At 43.7% G+C, this 22,790-nt stretch overlaps 1 protein-coding gene across 5 annotated transcripts in view; it reads left to right on the top strand.

The window, feature by feature from the left end:
- Positions 1–22,051, top strand: part of SORCS2 (sortilin related VPS10 domain containing receptor 2) — a 2,262,720-nt gene extending 2,240,669 nt beyond the window's left edge. For 2 of the 5 annotated variants that reach the window (XM_085642460.1, XM_085642462.1), the window contains exons 27-28: positions 20,311–20,453; positions 20,719–22,051. In XM_085642460.1, coding sequence (XP_085498586.1) covers positions 20,311–20,453; positions 20,719–20,742 — 167 coding nt within the window. In that variant the 3' untranslated portion in view covers positions 20,743–22,051. The remainder of the gene's footprint in view (positions 1–20,310; positions 20,454–20,718) is intronic. The other 3 variants (XM_085642464.1, XM_085642465.1, XM_085642463.1) reach the window with 2 other exon arrangements.
- The last annotated feature ends 739 nt before the right edge of the window (positions 22,052–22,790 follow it).

A 22,790-nucleotide genomic window follows, 5' to 3' on the forward strand; every position in this document is an offset into this window, starting at 1 on the left:
AATGCTAGTGGTTGATAGGGAAACAGAGTAGAATTTACAACAGCCTTTTGCTGGTCTCATTCCGAGAGGCATTACTCGGGTAGGTAGCAGAGTTCTTCCTCGGATCTCCCTGCACAGATTTGGGGATTCCTTAGGTACTCCTCCTTCTATGAGGACAACACATTGTCGTCCTCCCCTTGGCGGAGACTGATCTGTGCGGATTAAAGTGGAGCAACAACATCAATGGTACAGAGCAGTGTGCAGACCTTTTTACCACCTGACCTATCAAAAATGATTTCATGTATGTCATCATTTTTTCACCCTGTGAATTCCAACGCCCATTGGGCACATTTACTGCGACCTTGTCGAGCTGTAAATTTAACATAATGAGCACCTCTGTCTGTAAGATTTTTAATGCTATTGGTACACAACTATAGTCATTCTTCCTAACCCACTGTTGTCATACACTGCAGGAGCACAAAAGTAGGGCTGCCGGAGGTGCTGAACACTCCAAGATAACCTTGATGGGTAGGGAGTGAGCCATAAAGCGACCCTATGTAGTATTTTTCTTCTTGCAACAATGTTTGTGTGTTCAAACACAAAGGGGCAGATTTATCAATGAGTTGCATCTCTCTTGTGCCAAATCGGGGGGCACAAGGTCGACGCAAATACTAAGTCAAATTTATCAAGCCTCACAAGGCCACCTTGCATGGCTTGACAAATTTACAGTAACGCGATGTAGCGCAAATCGCTGCATTGCGTTTCTCTGCCCCAGAGAGGCGTTCCATGAGTGGAGTGTGGGTGTTCCCAAGCATTCACCCATGGATTTTGGCCCATTCCCTAGTTTACCATAACTGACAGAACTGGGAATGGGTCAAAATACTAATTTTTTCCACTTTCTATGTTCGCTGCACATATTGAAAGAGGAAAATGCCACACAAGATTTGTTTTGCTCAAAAACAATCCTGTCTACAATGCGAGCACCCTTTCACCGCAAGGGTGCCTGTGATGGCGTTAGGAAGCACATTGTGCACCAGCACAAGGAAAGGACAGGAATGTGCCGTATCATGATAAATACGGCGCATTCCTGCCCTTTCATGCAGGGCAGCCAGGTGGCTTGCTGCGCTGCATGAAATAATGATAAATCTGCCCTAAAGTGTCTAATATTGTGCAAAAAAATAAAACTTCCCTCCTCGCCGAGTCTAGCCTGTCCTCCGTCGTCTCTCCGCATCGTCCCTCCACTTGGCAGGAACAGGAAGCACCCAGGCTCCCCTGACCAATCACAATGCTGCAATGCAGGATTGTGATTGGTCTGAGCACTGCTGTTCGGTGCTCAGCCAGGGAATGGGAGCCTGGGCATGTTCTTCACCCAGCTGTAATGCAGCCTGGGTGGGGAACGTGGAAACTGGGCGTGACTGTTTGGCCGGCCCCAGAGCGCCAGCCAAACAGTCATTGCACACTTACAGAGTTGCCACCACTCCCCTCCCCCCGTTCTGAGAGCAGAGCAACCCACGCCGCAGCAGGAACAAATACAATGATAAAAACAAGTTATTATCATTTTATTTTTCCTTTATTTACACTGCTGAAAGCAGTGGGGTGACACTATTCCACCTTAGTGGAGGAGTCGCCACTGCTCTTATTTAGAGTGCCACACAGTACGTACAAAGGTCCGCTATCCGGACATGTTGCACCCATTATGAGTTTAAGAGTAAAAGTACTCTGTGATGCAGTTCGAACCAAACCATTGTGAATGTAAAATTTAGTAACACGAATAACAAGCATTGGCAAAGCCACTAGGTCCGGTGTTGGCAGCCAGCCTTTTGGCTTTATCAATGTTTGTTTTAATTTTGTCACTGTTTTTGTAAAACTGTATTGTTGTGGAAGCTGTTGGGCCCTCGTCAATGTTAAGGAAAAAAAATGACTAATAGGAAAACTGTTTTTATATCGCAAATTATTAATTGAACCACAAAGGTTTTTGGAATTACAAAGGAGGGATGCATCCATAGCATTGCTTCAATTGTTAAATATGAACTGATCTCTTAAAGTCACTGTCAGTTCTTTTTCCAAATTTTGGGTGGCTTGTGTGTGTGTGTGCATACAAACTCAGATCATGAGAACTGAGAACTCTTACGCTTTTGTCAAGATAATTCTGAAATTACTTTTCCACAGTCTCCGAAGTTGTTGCACTTAACCCTCCTCCCTTTATTTTTGACTCGGATGCTTTGCTTTACATACTGAAGTCAGAGCTGTATCATGCATTGTGGCCCAGAGGCACAATGGGTCTGTATGTCCACTTGGGGCGCTCCCAAAGCACTTTGGTGTTATAGAACGGGTTGCAGACACTTATGCGGTTCCTTCTATAATACTCATAGCACTGGTACACATGTAGCGCCAGCACTATCATCTGAGGGTGTTTTCTCATTTGCATGGGGATGTGGCCCCATAGAAATGAGGGAATCACTTTGCCTGTGTTATAGATGTGGGTGCAGAGGTAAATTAGATCTTAGGAGGAGCACTATCAGTGAGCCCCCTGAGGGCAGCCTTCTCGGGAGGTGAAAGGGGGACAACCACCAACAGTAGCAATTGCTGGTGGTAAATTCCTTTGGGACACTGTTACCAGTAGAACATAGCAGCAGCAGTTCTGCTGCCATAAGTTCTCCAAACGGTGCAGATTCCACCAAGCCTTCTAACATATGGCAAACTTTAATGAAGATCAGTCTCACCTAGTATTTCCCATCCCATTAATCTAACATAGATGTTCCTCTGTATAATGGAAGATCTGTGACCCAATCCAATCTTGAATAAGTATTCACATTTGCACTAGAAAACTAACCACATCCCATATTTATCTGCGTATGCATTTCAGTGTAAATTGTGTGAAATCCAGAACAAGCCCAATTATATGTTCACACCCAGCCCATCCCAATACATCCTGGACCAGTAATCCAGTCTGATGTGGACCCCACTTACTCTTTTTTGTGCCTTGTTGGGGAAGAAAATGGGGGGTGGGATGAAAGCAAGACAAATGCAGGTGCATTCAATGCAGAGCCTTCCATGGTCTACACTGGACCAGCATACCTCAACAATCACATCTGTTTCACAAACCTTACAGACACCTTTGCTCATCCAGTCTCTTACTTGTACACATCCCATGTATATGGAAAAACAGATCTGGCAGTTAAGCCTTCTCTTACATCACTCCTAAAGCATGGATCGAGCTGTCACTACACACAAGAGCATCCTCCTCACTTCTTGCATTTCTGGAAGAAGCTGAATTCCTGGGGTTTTGAGTAGTCCCACTAGGCCATAGATTTGGCTAGACTCCCACCTGCTACGGGTCAGGATACCCTCCAGGGTGATACAGTACTCTACAAATCTGAATAACATAACAAAAGAATTTCCCTTCAGGGATCACAATGCTGCTTCACTAAATTAGACTAGACTTTCACTGTGTGTAGAGAGAAACAAATGCCTTTCCAACCAAACCGTAGTCGGTGGGATAAGACCATTTCTGTATTACAGATGGAAGGACAGCTCTGTGTATACAATGTGTTAAATAAGGCCTGGCTCCACCGGACTACTACATCTACGACACGATCAGCCAACCAGCTGACAATACTAAATATAAGGCCGATCAGCCAACAATACGTGATAAAATTCTGATGTCATTTCTGCTATTAAGACAGCACGTTTGCACTACGGTATTTGGAATGCTCACTGAAAACTATTTGCCAAAACAGTGGTCTGCTTGGTGTAGTTCCCATCCTGTAAGGAAGCTCTAAATTAGCTTATTCGCTCCTGCTGCATTAGAGTGTAATGCATGACTCCATCATGTGATCCGGTACAATCCTTTATTTTGCCATGACATAGTGCTTATTGGCTTCTCTGATGCAACCTCAGAAGTGGGCTACAGCCCAGCATAACCACATGTCTTCTATAATTGTAGTACCAAGTAAAGAGAAGCTACAGGATAAAAGAAAGGGTGGCTACTGCACAAAATGAAAAACAACCTCATTGCAAATGCTAAAAAGCACCTGGGAGGTTCAGGAATAGAATATTGACAGATCTTACAGCACACTGTTGTTGAACCAATGAATATATAACGACACGGGCACAGAGCTCACCCACTACTTCTTAGATGAATGCAGATTTTGAACATTCCATACCTATTTTCTTTTTTGGTGTGAAGCTTTACTAAGGCAGTGATGTGCAATCACCAATGAACCCCCTATGTCTCTGGTAGGGACCCATGAAGCTGTGGTTTAAAATCCATGGTCTGGTCTCAGAAACTGGTACCTTTGCATAAACACTTATCCATTTAGTACATATGAATTGGTATTAACAACCTCCAACTCAGCTGTAGCTGTCCACCAGCCTCATGAGATAGGAAAAAAGAGAACACAGAGAGGCACTTTCAGTGGTGATTTGAACAGTTATACATTTGGCTATTCGTTTTTGAATTTGTGAGGATAATGCCTGGGCGAAATTTCAATCATGTCCGAGTAATTGGAGTAATTTCGGTAATTGTTACTTTTTGATGCAAAATTACCAATAATTACGCGATTACTCCTCCTCACTCTTGCTATTTGTGTTGTGCTGCATTTAGCACTGTTTGTTAGTGCAAAATCCATCCTTGCATCCATTTTGCCTGCAAGGGGGTATTTTTGCATTAAACATATTTAGGTAATTCCATGTAAATTCATCTACACTGAATTACCCGAGTTACACCCACCCCCAGTGAGGAGGTTACAAATTTAGCTTCCCATGCACAGATACTGCCCGGCATTCCCTGTGGTACCGACATGCATCCCAGCAGGGTCTTCAGTGGCAACCACATCTTCCACTAGAGTAGGAACAACAGTTTAGACAACAGATGTGACAACTGAAGTAACAAATTTGCTGCAACTGCAGTGATCACAGCAGTAATCATATCTACTACCATTGCAGTAATAACAACACCCACCAGCACAACAGGAACAGCAGCGATCATTGGTGTACCAATCTTAGTTGTTACCACGACTGAGATAGCAGTAGTAACTGCCGCCTACAAGGCAGGGATAACAGCTGCTATGTGAGGAGGACATAAAACAGTGGGAATAGATACCATTGCATCACTACAACATCAACATCAGCTCCAACTACACCCACAGCAACAACAATAGCATCAAGCATTGCTCGGACCACTGCATTAACCACAGCTGTAAACATAGCAAGACCACAGGAGTTACCAAACTGCCACCATGTCAGGAACCATAGCAATGATACAGCCGTAACCACAGTAGGGGCCACAAGATCATCCTCAGCTGCTAGTACGGCAACAATAGCAGCAGTCACAATACCTTCACCCACAGCACCTACAATGCATGCCACATCAACTGCGACCACAGCTACTTCTACAGTAGAAACAAAAGCAACTACAGTTGCAAGCACAGCAGGGACCACAACAGCAATGACAGCTTCCATCACAGCTGTAACAATAGAATGGCCAGCAGTAGTAATTACTGTTGCCACAGTCGAGATTACAGCAAACAACCTCATATACTGTCACAGAAAGGATGACAGCAGTAACAACAGCTGTAATTGTAACAGTGACCACCACTGCCACCCCAGCAGTTACAATAGTTGCCAACATGGTTGGAACAACAACAGCTGTCATCACAGCATGTAGCCCAGCAGCAACAACTTCTATAACTACAGTAACTGCCACAGCCTCAACCACAAATACCACCGGGACAGTGAGAACAGCAGAAACAGCTATAAGCAAGAGAGGAAAAACAACAATAACCACAGGTGTAACTACAGCAAGGACAACAGCAACATCCGCTGTCACACCATCAGGAACTACAGCAGCAACAACAACTGCTACCACTACAGAAACCACAGCATCAACAGCCAAATGGCTGCTGCAATTGCCACAGAAGCAATAGTTGTCATGATTGCAAAACAAAAACACATCTAGAATGATGGGCCTGTCTGAGGCACATGTAAAATGTTTGTGCTTTTGAAAGGGATTGAACAGGCCCAGATCACAGTTCTTGTGTATTCCCATTCTGGTTCCTAAAGGACGCTGTTTTGTTTTACTAAACTTCTTTCTCAATTTATGTCGTGCATTCAGAGCCTGCTTCAAATTGGAATTTAGTGTTATGTGTAAGAGTTCTCTAGTAATTTCCATAGTGCACTCCACTACTCATCCTAGCTCTTACAGCCGACGTTTAGTATGATTGAAGACTTTGACCATCTTGGATTTGCCCTGACACATTGCATTTTGAGTCTGTTTGCAGTAAGACTACTTTAAACTTTGGTATGACAGGGCCTGCAAACATTTACTCTGTTAGTTAGAGATTGATTAGGAGTGCCTTATGTGGGTCCCTGATGCACAAGCTGAGGGAACCCTACAAATCAGGGCTGTGAGACCTGCCATCCTTAGGGTGGTCTTCCCCTGGACTTTTTGCCTTTTGCCTCTACGTTTTTCTGATTCTTCTTGTTGCTGTTAGGACTCTGAGCACTTTACCACTGCTAGCCAGTGTTAAAGTGCATGTGCTTCTCCCCTAAACATGATGACATTGCTGTATACCTGATTGGCATATCTGTTGTACTGGTAGGTCCTTGTAAAGTGGTATACCATATACCAAGGACCTGTACTTCAAATGCTACTAGTGGGCTGCAGCACTGATTGTGCCACCCACAGAAGTAGCCTTTCAAACCTGTCTCAGGCCTGCCACTGCAGTGTGTGTGTGTGTGTGTGTGTGTGTGTGTGCAGCTTACTACCACTTCAACTTGGTATTTAAAACTGCTTCCCATTTATTACATATATGCCACCCTAAGGTAAGCCATAATGAGCCCTTTGGGCAGAGTGGCATGTAAATAAAAGGTAGGACTTGTAACTTTATGTTTTTCATGCCCTGGTAGTGACTACCAGCCTTTCGTGTTTCACTACAGTGAGGCCTACTCCTTTCATAGGCCAACATTTGGAATTATTTAATGCAATTTTAATCTGTAATTCCTGATCAGAGAGGAGTAGTATTTTCATATTCAAATGTTTGAAATGGTAATAATAAATCCTCCTCACTGGTGAAGTTGTATTTAACATTGCTGTTCTAGAAATGCCACTTTTAGAAAGTGGCAATTTCTCTGTACTTACTGTCTGACAGCCTGTCTCCAATGCATGTCTAGGCTAGGTGACAGCCACACCTTTTGCATTCCCTCTAGACAGCCACAAACACAGGAAGGTTAGACTTGTCTGCATCCTGAGCATTCATCTGCATTCTGATGGGCCTTCCTGGGCAGATAGGTGTTCTACAAATGGTCGAGCTGACACTTTAATAGGTTGTGTTCTGTCCACATTCAAAGCACTGATTTACCTCCCAAGGTTAGCAGGGCAGACAGGATGGGCTGGAAAGGAATCTGTGTGCACTTCGAGGAGATCCTTTGAAGTCATCCCTCAAATCAAAGGCACTTTTTTGGTACTGGGACTCGGAACCCCTCAAAATCAGACACTTATGGATCTTGAACCGAACCTCTGTCAGAAGGACCGCTGTGCTGCTTAAAGGACTCAACTGGACTGATTTTCTGGAATGACTGCTTTTCTGCTTGTTGCCCTGCTGCTTGCTGCTCCCTGACTCTGCTGAAGGAGAGCTGGACTCTGCCTTACCTCCAAGTGATCTCCAAGGGCTTGTTGGCTTGCCTCCTGTTTTCTGAAGTCTCAGGGACACAAACGACGTCCTACAATCCTGCTCTTGCTGCTGGACTCTGCCTTCTATGAGTCCTACTCTTGCCTGAGGTGCCGTCTCCAAGTTCTGGACCTCAGAAGTGGGTTCTGCAGCTGTTTTTGATACAAAACTGACACAAAATCCAAGGTACTTTCTAGGGAGGCCCTGCTTGGGTCCTGTAGCCAGCCTGCCCTCCATCGAGGTCGGCCTGAACTTTGGATTTTCACCGGTCCCTCACGACCTCAAGTAACCTTATGACTACTAGCGACTTCAAAGCAATATTTTTGCCTTTAATCTTTAACAATTCATATCTCGACTTCTACTGATTGGGATTTTTAGTCATTTTGGTCTCATTTTGCTAAGATAAATATTCTCTATTTTTCTAAACGTGTGTGGAGTCTTTTTGTGGTGTATTCATTGTGTTACTGTGTGTGTGTGTGTGTGTGTGTGTGTGTGTGTGTGTTGCACACAAGTACTTTACGCATTGCCTGTTTTGATTAGCCTGACTGTTCTGTGCCAAGCTACGAGAGGGTGAGCACAGGTTATATGTTAGTGTGTATCTAGCTTACCTGACTAGAGTGGTGGTTCCTAGCTGGCCTGGTTGCAACCTCAGCCAACCAGGAATCCAATATCCAACATGGGCCCTTACCCAGCTTTCTTCAGAACTCCGCTGGTCTTGTAAAATGATACCAGGCAGATTTAACATTCTGCACTTGCCATCTGTGACCTGTGACAAGGACCTAGGGACATTAGATCGCCTATCCAAGGACGGAAATAGCTCCAAGTAATAAGGCTGACACCCTGGGTGGCCCCAAGAAGATAAAAAAGGCTGTGAAGAACCAGAGTGGACCAGTGGCAGCTGGACTAGGATTAGACTTTGCTGTTGGCCTCTGCCTGACACCGTGCGACTCTTTAAGTGCCTTCCCCTGAGATGCAGTGCCTTAAACGTGTACTCCTGCTGGCTTTTTTGAGCACCAGAAGAAAGTCCAGAGCTCCAGCTAACTGACCCTAAAAAGTATCTGCATTGCAGTTCCCCTGCGACGGATTGGTTTTCAACTCTGTGCATTTCTGAAAAAATAACAAAGGGACAGATTTACTAAACTTTGGTGCAACGCAGCGAGGGAAGGCTGCGTGCATTTAATCCGAGAGAGGAACTGCACTATATCTAATAAGATTGTGGCACAGTTTTGCTCTCTCAGCCCTGGAGCACTTCTTGATGTCTAGTGCCAATGCATGTACTGTTGTATCATGACACAATGATGCTTGCATTGTGGTGAGGATAGATTTTGTGCAGGAAGGCATCCCTAAACTGTTCTTAGAGGCTCATTCTTCTTTGTAGGTGTTCTGCAAAATGCAGCACACATGCAAAGGGGAAAGTAATGAGGAGAAATAAAGAAAATCCTCCTCATTACGTCCGCATCTGACAGGCGCACCATTTTTAGTAAATATTTGTTTGAGCCAAAATACATGGTTGGATGCACTGGAACGCCTATGCTCCACCCATGTAATGGCTCCTCGACACAAGGTAACGCAAGGGGCTCATAACACCGTGTTGCGATCCTTTTAGGATACAATCCCATGCAAAGCCATGCAAATTTGATTTTCGTGGCTCGGTAAATCCCAACATAGATTTTATGTCTGGGCTTATTCTGAGTTGGGGCTTAAAACATTTTCTGTGAGAAATCCTAAAAGCTCCAGAGAACCAGCAGGACCAACCTGCTTTAGGTATCTCCCTGTTGTTTACACTACATCGACTGCAATTTCAGTAGTGCCCGTGCATAGGGGATTTTTCTTCTCAAAAAGTGACAAAGTCCCATTCTGCTCTGGGACGTAAATGAAATTTCATACATTTTTCTCCTAGAAAGTGACAAACTCCCTTTCTGAAGTGGAACTTAGACACTTTTTTCAAAACGTTTTAGACTTTCAGGCTTTCACCAGGACCAAACCACTCGATGTATGCGAACTCAGCTCCATTGCAGTAAGCCTGAAATTGCACCCTGGTTCCAGTTTACTATGACTGTTTACTTACATTGGGCTCTTTATTTTTCTTAGCTCATTTGCACTCTTATTCTTTGAAAATTCATATCTCCAGTACCCTTTGCTGGATTTTTGTTGTTCTGGTCTTATTTTACTCATACAATTTGTTTTTATTTGAAAGATGGTTGTGACTTTTTTGCATTTTGTGTGATTTGTTTCTACTGTTTATATACCTCTTAAATACTTTGGGGCATATGTACAAGTCCATTGCCCCGCCGGTGCATAACTTTTTTTGACATACCGGTGGCGCAGTGTGGTGCTCCATATTTACAAGGCCACATAAAACCACCCTGCCTGGCTTTTCTTGGCCTTGTAAATATGACCCCTTTTCACATCGCACTTTGTGTGAAAGGGGCATTCCATCTGTGTTGCTGGGGGTGTTCCCACGCAAAACCCATTAATTCTGCCACATTCCCATATTTACATCATTTCGTAAACCTGTGAATGCCTACCTGTGAAGGCGCAACAAGGAGAAATACTTTTATTTCTCCTTGTTTTTTCCTCTTTCTATGCATGCACAAAAGCAATCTCCCCTAAAACACACACACCCTTTCACCATGGTGCAAGGTTGCCTGCGTTGGGGCAGGGCAGCCATTAGTGCGCCAGTGCAAGGGAGAGCTTAGGGATACATCATATTGTTGTAAATATGACGCATCCCTGTGCTTTGAAAGTGGTGCAGCACAGCGCAGCCAAATGGCTTGCGTTGTCGCGCTGCATCATTTTCTTGCAAATAAGGCCCTTTATACATTACATTTGATTCAAGCCTGACTGCTTTGTGTAACATTACCAGGGATTGAGCACAGGATTATTGTATTTGATTAGTGTGACATCTAGCAGGTGCAGGACTAATCCTTTGAGGACACTTGTCCACCCCAAATATTAATCCACTTTCCTACTAGATATATTTTATTCACTACTCAGGTCCCTCAATGGAGATCTAGATAGCATTTTAAAACATTATGATGTATCACTATACCAAGAGAAATGGTAGAAACTATACCCATGATTAAACATAACAAATACATATGTGAAAACTGACACATTTATCAGTTGGTTTTAGCCATGTGAACTAAGATTCTATACTAACTATTTTCTATCTCAGTTCTTGCTCAAATGTTTAGATTAGTGATAATGAATAATCCAAAACAGGACAAACACTAAGCAACCATCAGACACTCCGTCCTCATACCATAGAAATTGCAGATATATGCAGCTATGACCCTGTAAGGTTTGTCATTCCAGTTCCTTCACATCTCATAAAACTATTCAAACACTGACATAAAATGGCCTTTCTTTCAGGTCTTCAGGTTGAGATTCTTCATTCAAATGAAAGGGACATGTGCCCGTGAAAGATGCAAGCTTATCGACTTCCCTTTCCTAAGCAGCATCCAGTTCAGCAGCCTGGCCATCTCCCAAATCCCTACCTCTAGCTGTAAAAGGCAGGGTTTCATAAAGAAGATTAGGTTCACATACTCCCACAGTCTTGCGATTAGCCCAATTTTTTCTAATTTAGATCCTATCAAATCAGATTCAAGCAGCAGTTACACATGCCTGAAAAATGTAAATTTTCCCTCCCTGACCAATAGAAAACTAGAGTTGAAGTCCTGGTTATAGACTGGTTTAAACTAGAAAGAGTGACCTATCTTGTGCTTGTCCTTTCCAGTGGACTGTACAACAAATACTTCTTCACATCTGAATAATATAATAAATTAAAAGAAAACCAGAATCGTCGAATGCTCTTCATTTTTAACAAAACCCGAACATTGGTTTAAATCCCAGACTCTTACATCATCCTTGTATTGCAGCCCAAACCTTCCATCTAAAAGCATATGCTGAATGTACTTTTGTCGTACCATTGAATAGCAATAAACAGCATGTTAGCATGCTTCTTTAAAGCAGAGCTGGAAGTCCAAGCATATGATACAAAACCAATGAAAGGGCCACCCATTTCATTTCATAAGGCTTTATTCGAACATTAGATACGTTCATAAAAGCACACAATACAACAAAAATAGGTAATAAATACAGAGGCAGAAAATTCAACATAATAAAAAGGCATTTTAAAAAAGCATACTTTTCCTTGCATTAATGGATTTGAGAAGAAAAGTAGCCGTATAAAAACATACTACCGGATGATGTAAATTAAAAAGTAGACACATACAGTCACGTATAGTTCTGACTTTGAATTTTAAAAACAAAGGTTTCAGATAAGCAGTCCGGAAGTGTTTATACAATTGACAAAGTAAAAGAAAGTGCACAGTGCTTTGGGAGGTCGAGCTATCACATAGACATGGACCAACAAGATGTAAATTCATAATCGGGAAGGCAACAAGGTTGTGGACGACTCCCATTCTAAATCTAGTCAACACAAACCGATGTGCCTTCCAAGTTATTTGTGACAGATAAGGTTGAAAGCCCCCAACTTCATTCAAGTCATGATAAAAGGTATAAGATGAAAGGTTGGAGCTGTTCTGATGTCTCTTAATAGCAGCCTGTTGTAAAAAACACTGCTTGAGATCAGTTTTAGACAACATATCTTCCCCGTGATGGTCCGCAAGGATGTCGATGTTGAAGACCGCCCGAAAGCTATCGATAACATACTTCAACCACGGGATCCTTATAAAATGGTCCAGGTTAAGACAATCAGAAATGATAGCTCTACACATGGAAGTCTCTTCTTTGGTCCAGATGGAGCGCCATAGGAGCAAAGGTCTAAGGGGGGTCAAATCGGAGAGATGGCAGATACCCAATTCGTCATGCACTAATGTGTTCGAAACAGAGCTTGGCAAACACAGAAGTTTTTTCAAAAATGCGTTCTGTTCAACCTGAAGAGAACCTGCCGGGGCGTAGCCCCAAATGCCAGCTCCGTACAAAGCAATTGAGACACACCGAGACTGGTAAATTTTCAGCATGTCCCTAATCCGCCTGTCTCCTAGTTTGGTGGCCATAGTGAAAATACCAAAGGCACTTCTGGCCATTTTAGACCGTACATTCTTAAGTTCGGTTGCCCAGGTGTTTTTATTTGAAAAAGTAACCCCCAGATATGAAAAATTGTCAACAACCTGGACCTTTTGGCCCTCAATGAAAAAAGAGGGTTGTTTCTTTCCAATCCTATGGCCGCATTCCATAACAAAAGTTTTGGATTTGTTTAAGACTAACTTTCTACCTTTGATAAATTGCATAAAACCATCCAACAACAATTGAAGACCATATGGTGTACGAGAAATTAAAACCACGTCATCCGCATAGAGTAACACGGGAACATATTCGTTATTAATTTTGGGGGCATCCACTGCCAGAGATTTAAGGAAGGATTCAATTTCATTGATAAAGAGGATGAAAAGCAATGGGGCTAGCACACAACCCTGACGAATTCCACGCCCAATCTCAAACATAGATGTACACTCGCCTTGTGGCCCAAAACGGACACAGGCTCTTAATTTGGAATATAGGCGTGCGAGGAAGAAGATAATACCCTCTGGGGCCCCCATTTCTAATAGCTTTTCCCAAAGGATACCATGGTCCACCAGATCAAATGCACTACTAAGATCTGCAAAGAAGAGATAGATAGTGCCAGTCTTTGCCAGGGTATATTTACCAACCAACAGTTCTAAATTAAGACATTGCTCTATCGTTCCACGACCCTTCCTAAAGCCAAACTGGCTCTCGGCTAAAATGCCGTTTTCTTCGGCCCATTCCTCCAATCTCATCATTAGCACTCGACTCATAACCTTAACAGAAGAGTCCAACAAGGAGATTGGTCGGTAATTCTTGGCTTCCCCGCGATTACCTTTCTTAACTATTGGGATTAAAATAGATTCTTCCCAAGTCGGGGGCATCTTATTTCTGACAGCTGCGTTAAAAATGTTAGTAAGCAGAGGCCCCCAAATTTCTGGGACCAATTTATATACATCAATTGGAACCCCGTCTGGGCCTTGTGCTTTCCCCCCCTTACTGTCCCGTATACTATCTAAAACCTCTTGAACCGTAAAATTTAATGGAATATGCGGCCATTGTTTCCCTGAAGTTTGCCCTCCGCCGTCTGGCTGGAAAATTTTAGAGAAATGTGTAATCCAGTCTGCCTACATAACATGGGAGGTTAGTTCTGGAATTTTTTCGTCTTTAAGAAATGGTGAATTGACAGTTTTCCAGAATAAGGTACAGTTATTCAATTCGGCTGCCATGGAAAGGTTTTCCCAGGCTTCTTGCCGAAGTTCCGCTTTCCTAATATTAAGGGTTTCATTGTATCTGGCCCTTAGATCTGTGACCAGTCCCTTATCTCTGGGTTTAACAGATAGGGCAGATTTCAGCTCCCTCAGGGCCGAGGTACAAGCTGAATTGAACCAGCCCCTCGGTTTATCCCCATTATGTTTACTGGTACCTGTGAGTTTTAGGTCAATGGCCGCATTGATACTAATAAAATGTTCAATAGAGGACGAAGTACATAAATTATCTTCGAGAATCGCGGTAATATGTGGCAGGGAACTGGTTATGATAAAATCGGACGTAATGACTGCCTTGTCCCCCTTCCACCTGAGTCTTGTACCATTGGGGCGCTCTGCCTCGATGCTATTAATAATGCGGCCAGGGATACTGACAGCATCCTTTTCCCACAACTTAGCCTTTACTACCAGGCAGTTGTGGTCACTTAATTGGATATCTATTACCTTAGGGGCCGTGAACAAAACCTCCAGGCCCGAGGAAATACAAATAAAATCTATTACAGAGTTCATACCTCGGCCTAAAAAGGTAGGACAAATTTCCCCTTGTACATTTTTCTCATTATCCATGATGAGCATATTATATGAGGCGAGGAGATTATTTAGGGCATCTCCATAATAATTATGTTTAAAATGGAGAATCCCATCCTCGTGAGTGTCCACTAATCCGCAAACATTATCCTCATAGAAAGGGCAGGTGGTAATATTAAAGTCCCCAACCAGAAGTAAATCAAAGACTTCATTAGAGTCCTTATACAACTCTTCTAATGCTTTGGAGAGGTCTTTGACCGGCTGATCCCTAGAATCGTTAAAACAATTATTATAAAAATTAATTAAAAGAATATTCATACCTCCGTTGATTTGCAGCCATAAAATCTGGGAATAAACCCCAACTTGTACATATTTAATAACTGATAAAGGGGCTTTAACTGAAATCAAAACAAGTAGACCACCCTTGGCTCTACCTGAGACCGAGCCAATAGCAGGAAGCTGGTAAAAGTTAAAACCATTATAACCTTTAAAATCAGTACACCAGGTTTCCTGTAGACAGATATCAAAAAGATTTAAGAATTCCATCCACCCCAGACTATCTGTTTTTGATCGGATCCCAGCAATGTTCCAGCTTACGATGTGACAATCAGATGAGGTGTGGGTACCTGTCCCCGAATTTATACCGGAGTTATCATGTTGAGAAGGGGCAACCTGTAAAATCTCATCTTCTGACATAGTATTATCCGGTATATTTCCCATTACAGCTAGGGGCAGACAGATTACAGAAGTTTCTACCATCAACCCTGGCAAACCAATTTTCGGGCCCATTGTCAACAGGCCTTGGTTCCCTGGGGATTCATCTGTAGAACCTGGGGCGGTGCCCTTTTCTTGTCAATCATTTTGGTCCAATCCACTCAGGCATTGATAACGGTTGGCAGTTGCTACCTCAGTGTTTATCAGACTTAGACCCTCATCTCCCCTCATTATCCTTCCCTTCCGCTGCAATGGGAAGTGCTCAGTATGTTGCCTATAAAAAAAGCCAAGGGGACGAAGTACAATTCCCTGGTCAGTACTGGGACGAGACGTGGCACGAATCAGTGCAGTCGTTGCTAAATGAGGGTTACTAAAATTAATGATAACACAGTCACCAGGGATATTTTTAGGGGACAGTCCAATCCAGTTTGTTCTGGTGGTAGTCAGGATCTGATCCGCCATAGCCACCGGAAAACCACATTCACGATTGAGCCAAGCCACAGTTTTATTCTTAAGGGAATCATGAGATTCCACAGGACAGTTAGGCCCGTCCTGTCTGATAACTGGCACATTGGTCAAAACTGCCACATAAGGTGCGCAGTCGGGTGGCAGGTTAGGTTGGGGGAGCCGAAGATTATTAAACCTCCCTCTTCTTAGAGACCTATTTAAGTTCCCTATATCATCAGTAATTATATTAGTCGGGGCACCAAAAGCTGAAGTGGCGCTAGGAATATCCCCGGGGGCGCGTTGTATAGTATTTCCTGCAGACCCCCGCTGATCATTGCTTAAAGTAATCCCATTAGTTAACTGATTCGGAGAACAAGAACCCATGCAGATTTGGCCAGTACTTTTTATGGTTTTAGATTGTTGCACGGTGTGGCCCGTTAAATCCCCGGTCTCCCCCTCCATAACAATCGATGGGGAGCTATTATGGGTATTAAAACCTTGTTGCACCAGTTCACCCAATCTGTTCACTTCCCTGGATATAGCCTCAAGTTTGTCTAAAAGCGGTATGATAATTTTATCTAACTTGCTATCAATCATACCGATTAACATGTCGAACTGAGCCGGTGCTAATGTCATTTGAGTAGAATTATCACCATTATCTAAACAGGTATGCTCAGGGGAGACATTAATAACCATATTCTTTTTACTTTTACGGGCCCCCTTTTTAGGTTGAACATATCTGTTAACTTGTAGACCTGATCTTAGCACTCTATGTGTTTTAAGAGGTACAGGGGTTGAAACTACAGTGACATTAGGAGGCTTGCTGGTATCAAGATCCAAGGGCAAATCTATATCAGGCAGAGGAACCGGGGTAGGATCTGTTATACAAACACCCACCCTCAGTGGGGAAGTTGTAGGTGCCAGTACTTGGCTGTCATCAAATGAATGGATCTCGGCCGAGACTAACTGGCTTATATTCTCAGGACTACAAATGCTGGTCAAACCTAAGGATAGTCTACGTTCCTTATTGATTTTGTCCACAACTTTGACTAAATAATTATCAAGTGTAGACACAGTTGAACGAGGAGTCCCAGTCGTTTTAGACATGCTGCACAAAATGAAAATCAAATTTAATAAGCTTCCTAACACAGTAGCAACCGTTTAAAATAGCACTTACTATGAAATGATACCACCAGTGATAAAAATGGATATAACGTCCAAAAGTTTAACAACTAAGGGGGGTAGCCCGGCCCGGCCTCTTCCGGCCCCTGACGGTCCCGCCCTTGTCCCGGGCTTCTCCCGGCGCCGACCCGCGCGCGATCCCGCGACCGGAGGGAGTTTCTGAATTAGTAGCGCCTCCGGGCGCGTAGTCCGTCGGAAGTGGGCGGGGCAAAGGGGGATGCTGGGTCTTGTGGTTCCACCCTGCTGCAGCCTCAGGTGGCGCGAGGCGGCAGGGGAACCAGGCGTCCACACGGCGTCCACACGAGGCAGAAGCCGCTCGCAAGCACCCCAGGTGTAAGGTAAGAGTTGCCCAGCGTCCACGCTATCTGGCTGCAAGCGTTGACCCCCCGCTCCACCGAGGGAGCTTCTGAATTAGTAGCGCCTCCGGGCGCGTAGTCCGTCGGAAGTGGGCGGGGCAAAGGGGGATGCTGGGTCTTGTGGTTCCACCCTGCTGCAGCCTCAGGTGGCGCGAGGCGGCAGGGGAACCAGGCGTCCACACGGCGTCCACACGAGGCAGAAGCCGCTCGCAAGCACCCCAGGTGTAAGGTAAGAGTTGCCCAGCGTCCACGCTATCTGGCTGCAAGCGTTGACCCCCCGCTCCACCGAGGGAGCTTCTGAATTAGTAGCGCCTCCGGGCGCGTAGTCCGTCGGAAGTGGGCGGGGCAAAGGGGGATGCTGGGTCTTGTGGTTCCACCCTGCTGCAGCCTCAGGTGGCGCGAGGCGGCAGGGGAACCAGGCGTCCACACGGCGTCCACACGAGGCAGAAGCCGCTCGCAAGCACCCCAGGTGTAAGGTAAGAGTTGCCCAGCGTCCACGCTATCTGGCTGCCACCCAATTTTGATATGTCAGGTCTGTGAACTTCATTCTTTGGAGTAGAAATTGGAAGTCTGTTTTAGAAACCCACACTTTTCAATGAATGATTATGTTCTGCTGATGTATAGTATATAGCAGGCTTTTATTGATATGCCTGGAATGTTTTTATCCATAAAGCCGTAGATTGTGAAAAAATTGGACAGTAGTTTGCCATCGAGTTTTAAGACACAGTTCACCCTTTCTAGAGCCTCTACATGAAGGGATTTGTAGAGGATTACTGTTCTGAATCATCTATTGGCTCTAACCTTTACATTCTTCTCAGATATCACAGATGCCTACAAAGCAAATCCCTGAATTGATGGGGGAGGGTGGGATCAGATGTGTAATGGAAGGTGACTTCAGAGTGTGTGGTTTTGAGTGGGAATTTCAATGGATCATCTAATGCTGCGTCTTCATGAAGGGTTACTAAGAAATAGATAATTTGGAGTGGTCATTCAGATATGTTGGCTTTCAGCAAAGGTAGGGTCCTACTTAGCAAGTAAATTAATATGTTGTTTCAGATGGAAGAGTAACCCCTTGATTACAGTGACAGCCTGAGAGGTAATGCTAGCTGAGCCAGTGATTGAGAGAGGTAGTTGGAATTGGGGAAAAAATAGCATTTGTGAGGGGCCTTGTGTATGACATCATTGTCTCACCACCTTCCAAAATCCAAGAGGGGGCTTTGATCATGTGAGTACGGATGATGTTTATATATTTTCTGCAATCATGGGAACACCTTAGAAAGGGGGATGTGCAAGTATGTTTTCTTCATTTTTAGGTATGGTAAAGCCATATAGTGTGCTTTATGTCAGCCCCCTACAAACTATTGGCCTACTTGTTTTTGCACCTATCAGCCATTGGTCTGGAAAAATGTCAATCGTATGTTGGATGAGCCCAGTGTAGAATTTTAGCCTCGCAGTCTATTTAGGTGTATCTTTCCTCCTCTAGTGCTCCCATTGGAATGCATGAAGAACTACTTTACATTCAAAACTAAACCAAATCATCCCACTTTGGAGCACTGTGTGATTGTTTGTAGTAGAGCACACAGGAACTGCTGCAAAAGTGGGTAGGGTTATCCCCGGGGAAGTGCTTCCCTATTGGTTAGGGAAGGGCCAGGATTCACCCCCTATTAGTGGGAATAAATGTGGCACCCTCTTCAGAACACTACTGGACCTCTGGAGAACAGAAGGACTGCACCTGCTGTTGAGACTTATGAGGTGATCTGAAAAGCTGAAGCTCCTCCCACTTGTGCCCAGGACAAAGAAGTGGACTCCAAAGGTCAGTTGACTGACCTCCTGTTAAGCTACAGGGATACAACAAGCTACTAGAAGCCATTTTCTTGAAGAGCCCAACTGACCAGCTGCAACTGGACCTGCCCTTGACCATGCTGGGAGCTTCTGCTAATCCCAAAGTACTGTTCCTGAGGTCCCGGGACCCTAGGCTGTGTCAAAGAGAACATCATGAAAAATCAGGGACTTTGAGGACAAACATTTTCTAAGACCTCTGGGATAGACCTGCTAAATTTATCCGACAAGGGTCCATTGCCCCTGGGCCAATGATTCTGAGATTTTGCACAGCAGCAAATCCATTTAAGCAGGTTGTTGTGGAGATCCACTGTTCAGCTACAGCTTGCAAGCACCCCACAGGAGGAATCAGAGTTCGAAACAAGTGAATGAGTGCAAGCGTAGAAATCTTCACTGGGCGAAGGTGCCAAAAGTATACAGCCAGTGAGTAACCTTCCTCAGACATGAATACCTGCTCAGTGCTTTCCTGTCATTAATCAATGGCTTCACCAGGACCTCGTCTGGTGGCAATCCAACCTGGTGGAGTCATTTTCAGACACACCCCGCTGCCTTGTCTCACTGGGGATTTTTGACCTCTATTTCAGAGACTATGTTAAAAGGTAAAACTCTCAACCAGGTCGCACCTGGTTTCTGTATCCAACCTGCATTCCTTCGCGGTCAACCTTAAATCACTCCCAGGTACCGGTCAAGTGGACCTAGATAACCACAAGATGGAACTTTATGATTTTTTTATATATATATATATTTTTAACTTTACAAGCTCATATATCCAGTTCCCCTAATTGGATTTTTGTTGTTATGGTGTCATTTTAGTCCTTACATTTTTATTGTGTTGGGTTTGTGACATTTTAACTGTGGTGGTACTTCTAAATGCTTTTAGACATTTTTTTAGATATGTCTGTCTGCTCTGTGCTATAGCTATCAGGCAATAAACTTAGGTTTAAATTACTGAAACCTTTACTGGATCTAACGAGAATAGTGACATTGTAATTTATGGTCGACTACCATCTACCACAACTAATAATACACTTTCTCACATTCTCAAAATCTTTCAGTAGATATAATAATAAATGCTTCTTGAACAGATTAATAACATATTTTGTGTGGTAGTGTGAGGTTTTCTCATTTTGGGATAAATTAAAATTGGGATTGCTTTAGGCACCACAGCATTACGTCACAGCCAGTTTTCTTTTCATTGTCATAATGTTGGAATTTGCACAGTACATATGTTTAAACTTAGCCGCCATCTTCTCTCTATACATTTTATCACGCCGCCTCAACATCGTTGCCTTGCAGTGTCATCATCTGGCAGAGGTAGAAAGTTGAACAGCTACACGGTTCCCCTATTGCAGATGCCTGTCAGTGTCCAGTCGCAGGTCAGTGGCATGTTGGATGGACGCCCCACGCACCATCCACCCTCGTCACCTGTTCCCACCGAAGTAGGTGCACCTCACCGTCACAGAAACAATCACCCTATCCCACCCCTGTGATAGACACCTTGAAAACTCACAAGTCCATTGTGAAACGTGGCTGAAATCACTAACCAAAGCACAGAACCGTATCCTGTAGTCTATAGAAGAACTCTGCACCAAATATATGTATTCCCACCTTTTTGTGTGATCTGTGTGCCTGAAATGTAAGAAAAAAATCTGTAAAAAGTGTGAATGCAACTATCTTATTTTGTGTTTTTTTATTGTTTCCTAGGTAATCACTCAGGCGTGGTTCTGAGCATTAACTCCAGGGAGATGCACAGCTACTTGGTTAGCTGATGTTTACTGCTGAACACAAATGCGAAAGACTACTCTCTGTTATTTTATTTTTCCCTGGAATGTCATTGAATTAAAAACATGCCAGAAACCACTGGTGAAGAGGATTCTGATGAGCCATGGCAGGAATATATGTGTCCGTCAACTGTTCCTGTGCGAGGAGGACAGTATGGCCAAAAGCTAAAAAGACTTGTTGTCCTACTGCTGAGAGAGCTTCATTCAACTCAAACAACATCCACTTTGTGGCCCAAGGCACATGTTCTGTCCTATGTCATTGTTATACATACATATAGATCTATATATATACATACATGCTCATATTAGGCGGAACTGTCCCAAAATTGATCTGGGTTTGCGTTAGAAACATTTTGTTTTGGTCTCTGGTGCTCCGACGTTGAAAGTTCATTAACGAGTAGACAGTGGTATGTTGGTCAAATGTCTTTAAATATTAGTTTTATTGTGACGCTGCCAGGTGTGGTTCATCACTTACAGCACTGATGCTCATGGACTACATTCACCCGATTGGCCTTCCCTAGGACAAAAGTCCCCCTGTAGTCTTGCAGAAGTAAGAATTTCACATTTAAAGAGCACAGAGACCGAAGCACACAGCAAAGCTGATGACGTCCTTTGTGATCAAGCTGTCATTTGATGCAAGACGCGTCACTGCATTCGGATGTGTCGATTTCACGACGATAGCATTGTGAACTGAATAGCAAGCTTGAAGGAGATCAGATCACCCAATCACAGAAACTTCCTGTGTCGTCATCATCTTACATAGCCCTAGGACTGGATCACATCATTTAGCTCCTTGGGGAGGGGGTTCACGAAACAGACTTCCAGCTGTCTTTAGTACCGTTTTGTTTGTAAATTCCACAAAAAATGTAAATAGCTGTTTTGATGACTACTTTTCTCATATCAGGTATAATAACTACAAATGCAGACTGTCGTTCTTCCAGGCAAAGGTATGTTGTAAGTGACACACCCACTCGTTTCAAAGGAAATGTGGGGTTATGGCCGACTTCAGCCTAATAAAGGTACCCCAGCAGCCCACATCGCGCTCGCCAAGGCCTTTGGAGACCCACATTGAAAATCGTGTTTCCACAGCCATCCTTCCCACACCGAATCACTGCTCCCGGAAGCGGGAGAGTACTGGCTCAGAAATATATCTCTTGTTTTTATCCATAACAGTATTTCTTGTTTGGTAAATGAAAAATGAGTAGGTTGTCATAACTTATGAATCTTGGTGATTAAATGTATTTTCTAAACAACCAGCAAGAGAGATTAGTTGGAATATGCTTTTTGTGCATGAAATCACTATGACAGAAATAACATTCGCTATGTGCTTCATCATGGATTCTACAGCCTATCACAAACTCTGACACATCTTTTTGTCCACCGCACCTCATAAACAGGGCATCTGTGACAGTGATAATGCCGGATTCTTGCCTACCTGGCTAGCTCCAAGAATCCTCACAGGTCGCCAGGATCTTTTTATTTGCCAGATAGCGTGGAGGGGACAAACACAATTATCAAAATATATCTACCACAATTGGACTTCATTTGGAAAGGACCACTGACTCCAAATCTAAAATTTGTAAGATTTTATTACAACCAAAAATAACTGAACATACAAACACCTCAAAACAAGGTGTAAAAGGTAAATGGGCACTAATACAAATGCAAGCCTACGTAAGATTCTCATCCGACTCAGAACGAAAAGAATTACAGATTCTAAAATCATCAAAAAGGCGATTGTAAGGCCAATGTCTAAATTTGGAATCGTTAGTCAAAAAGAAGAACGTTAGTCTGTCCCTACTCTACCTCTAAGGTGACATCCCTACTTAGCATTCCCATCCCAGGCAAGAGAATCAAGGGAAAGGTGTCAGAAGTGAAGACTCCTTTAAGAAGTACCTCCACTTAGTCAGAGCTTGTTCTAAGATGCTCCTTCTAGCTTCCCGTCTAAACCTCATCTGCTCCACCCACGGGGCACTGTCCCTAATACAAAACCCC

This window comes from Triturus cristatus, chromosome 2_2, assembly GCF_964204655.1.
Source record: "Triturus cristatus chromosome 2_2, aTriCri1.1, whole genome shotgun sequence".
NCBI classification, from domain to species: Eukaryota; Metazoa; Chordata; class Amphibia; order Caudata; family Salamandridae; genus Triturus; species Triturus cristatus.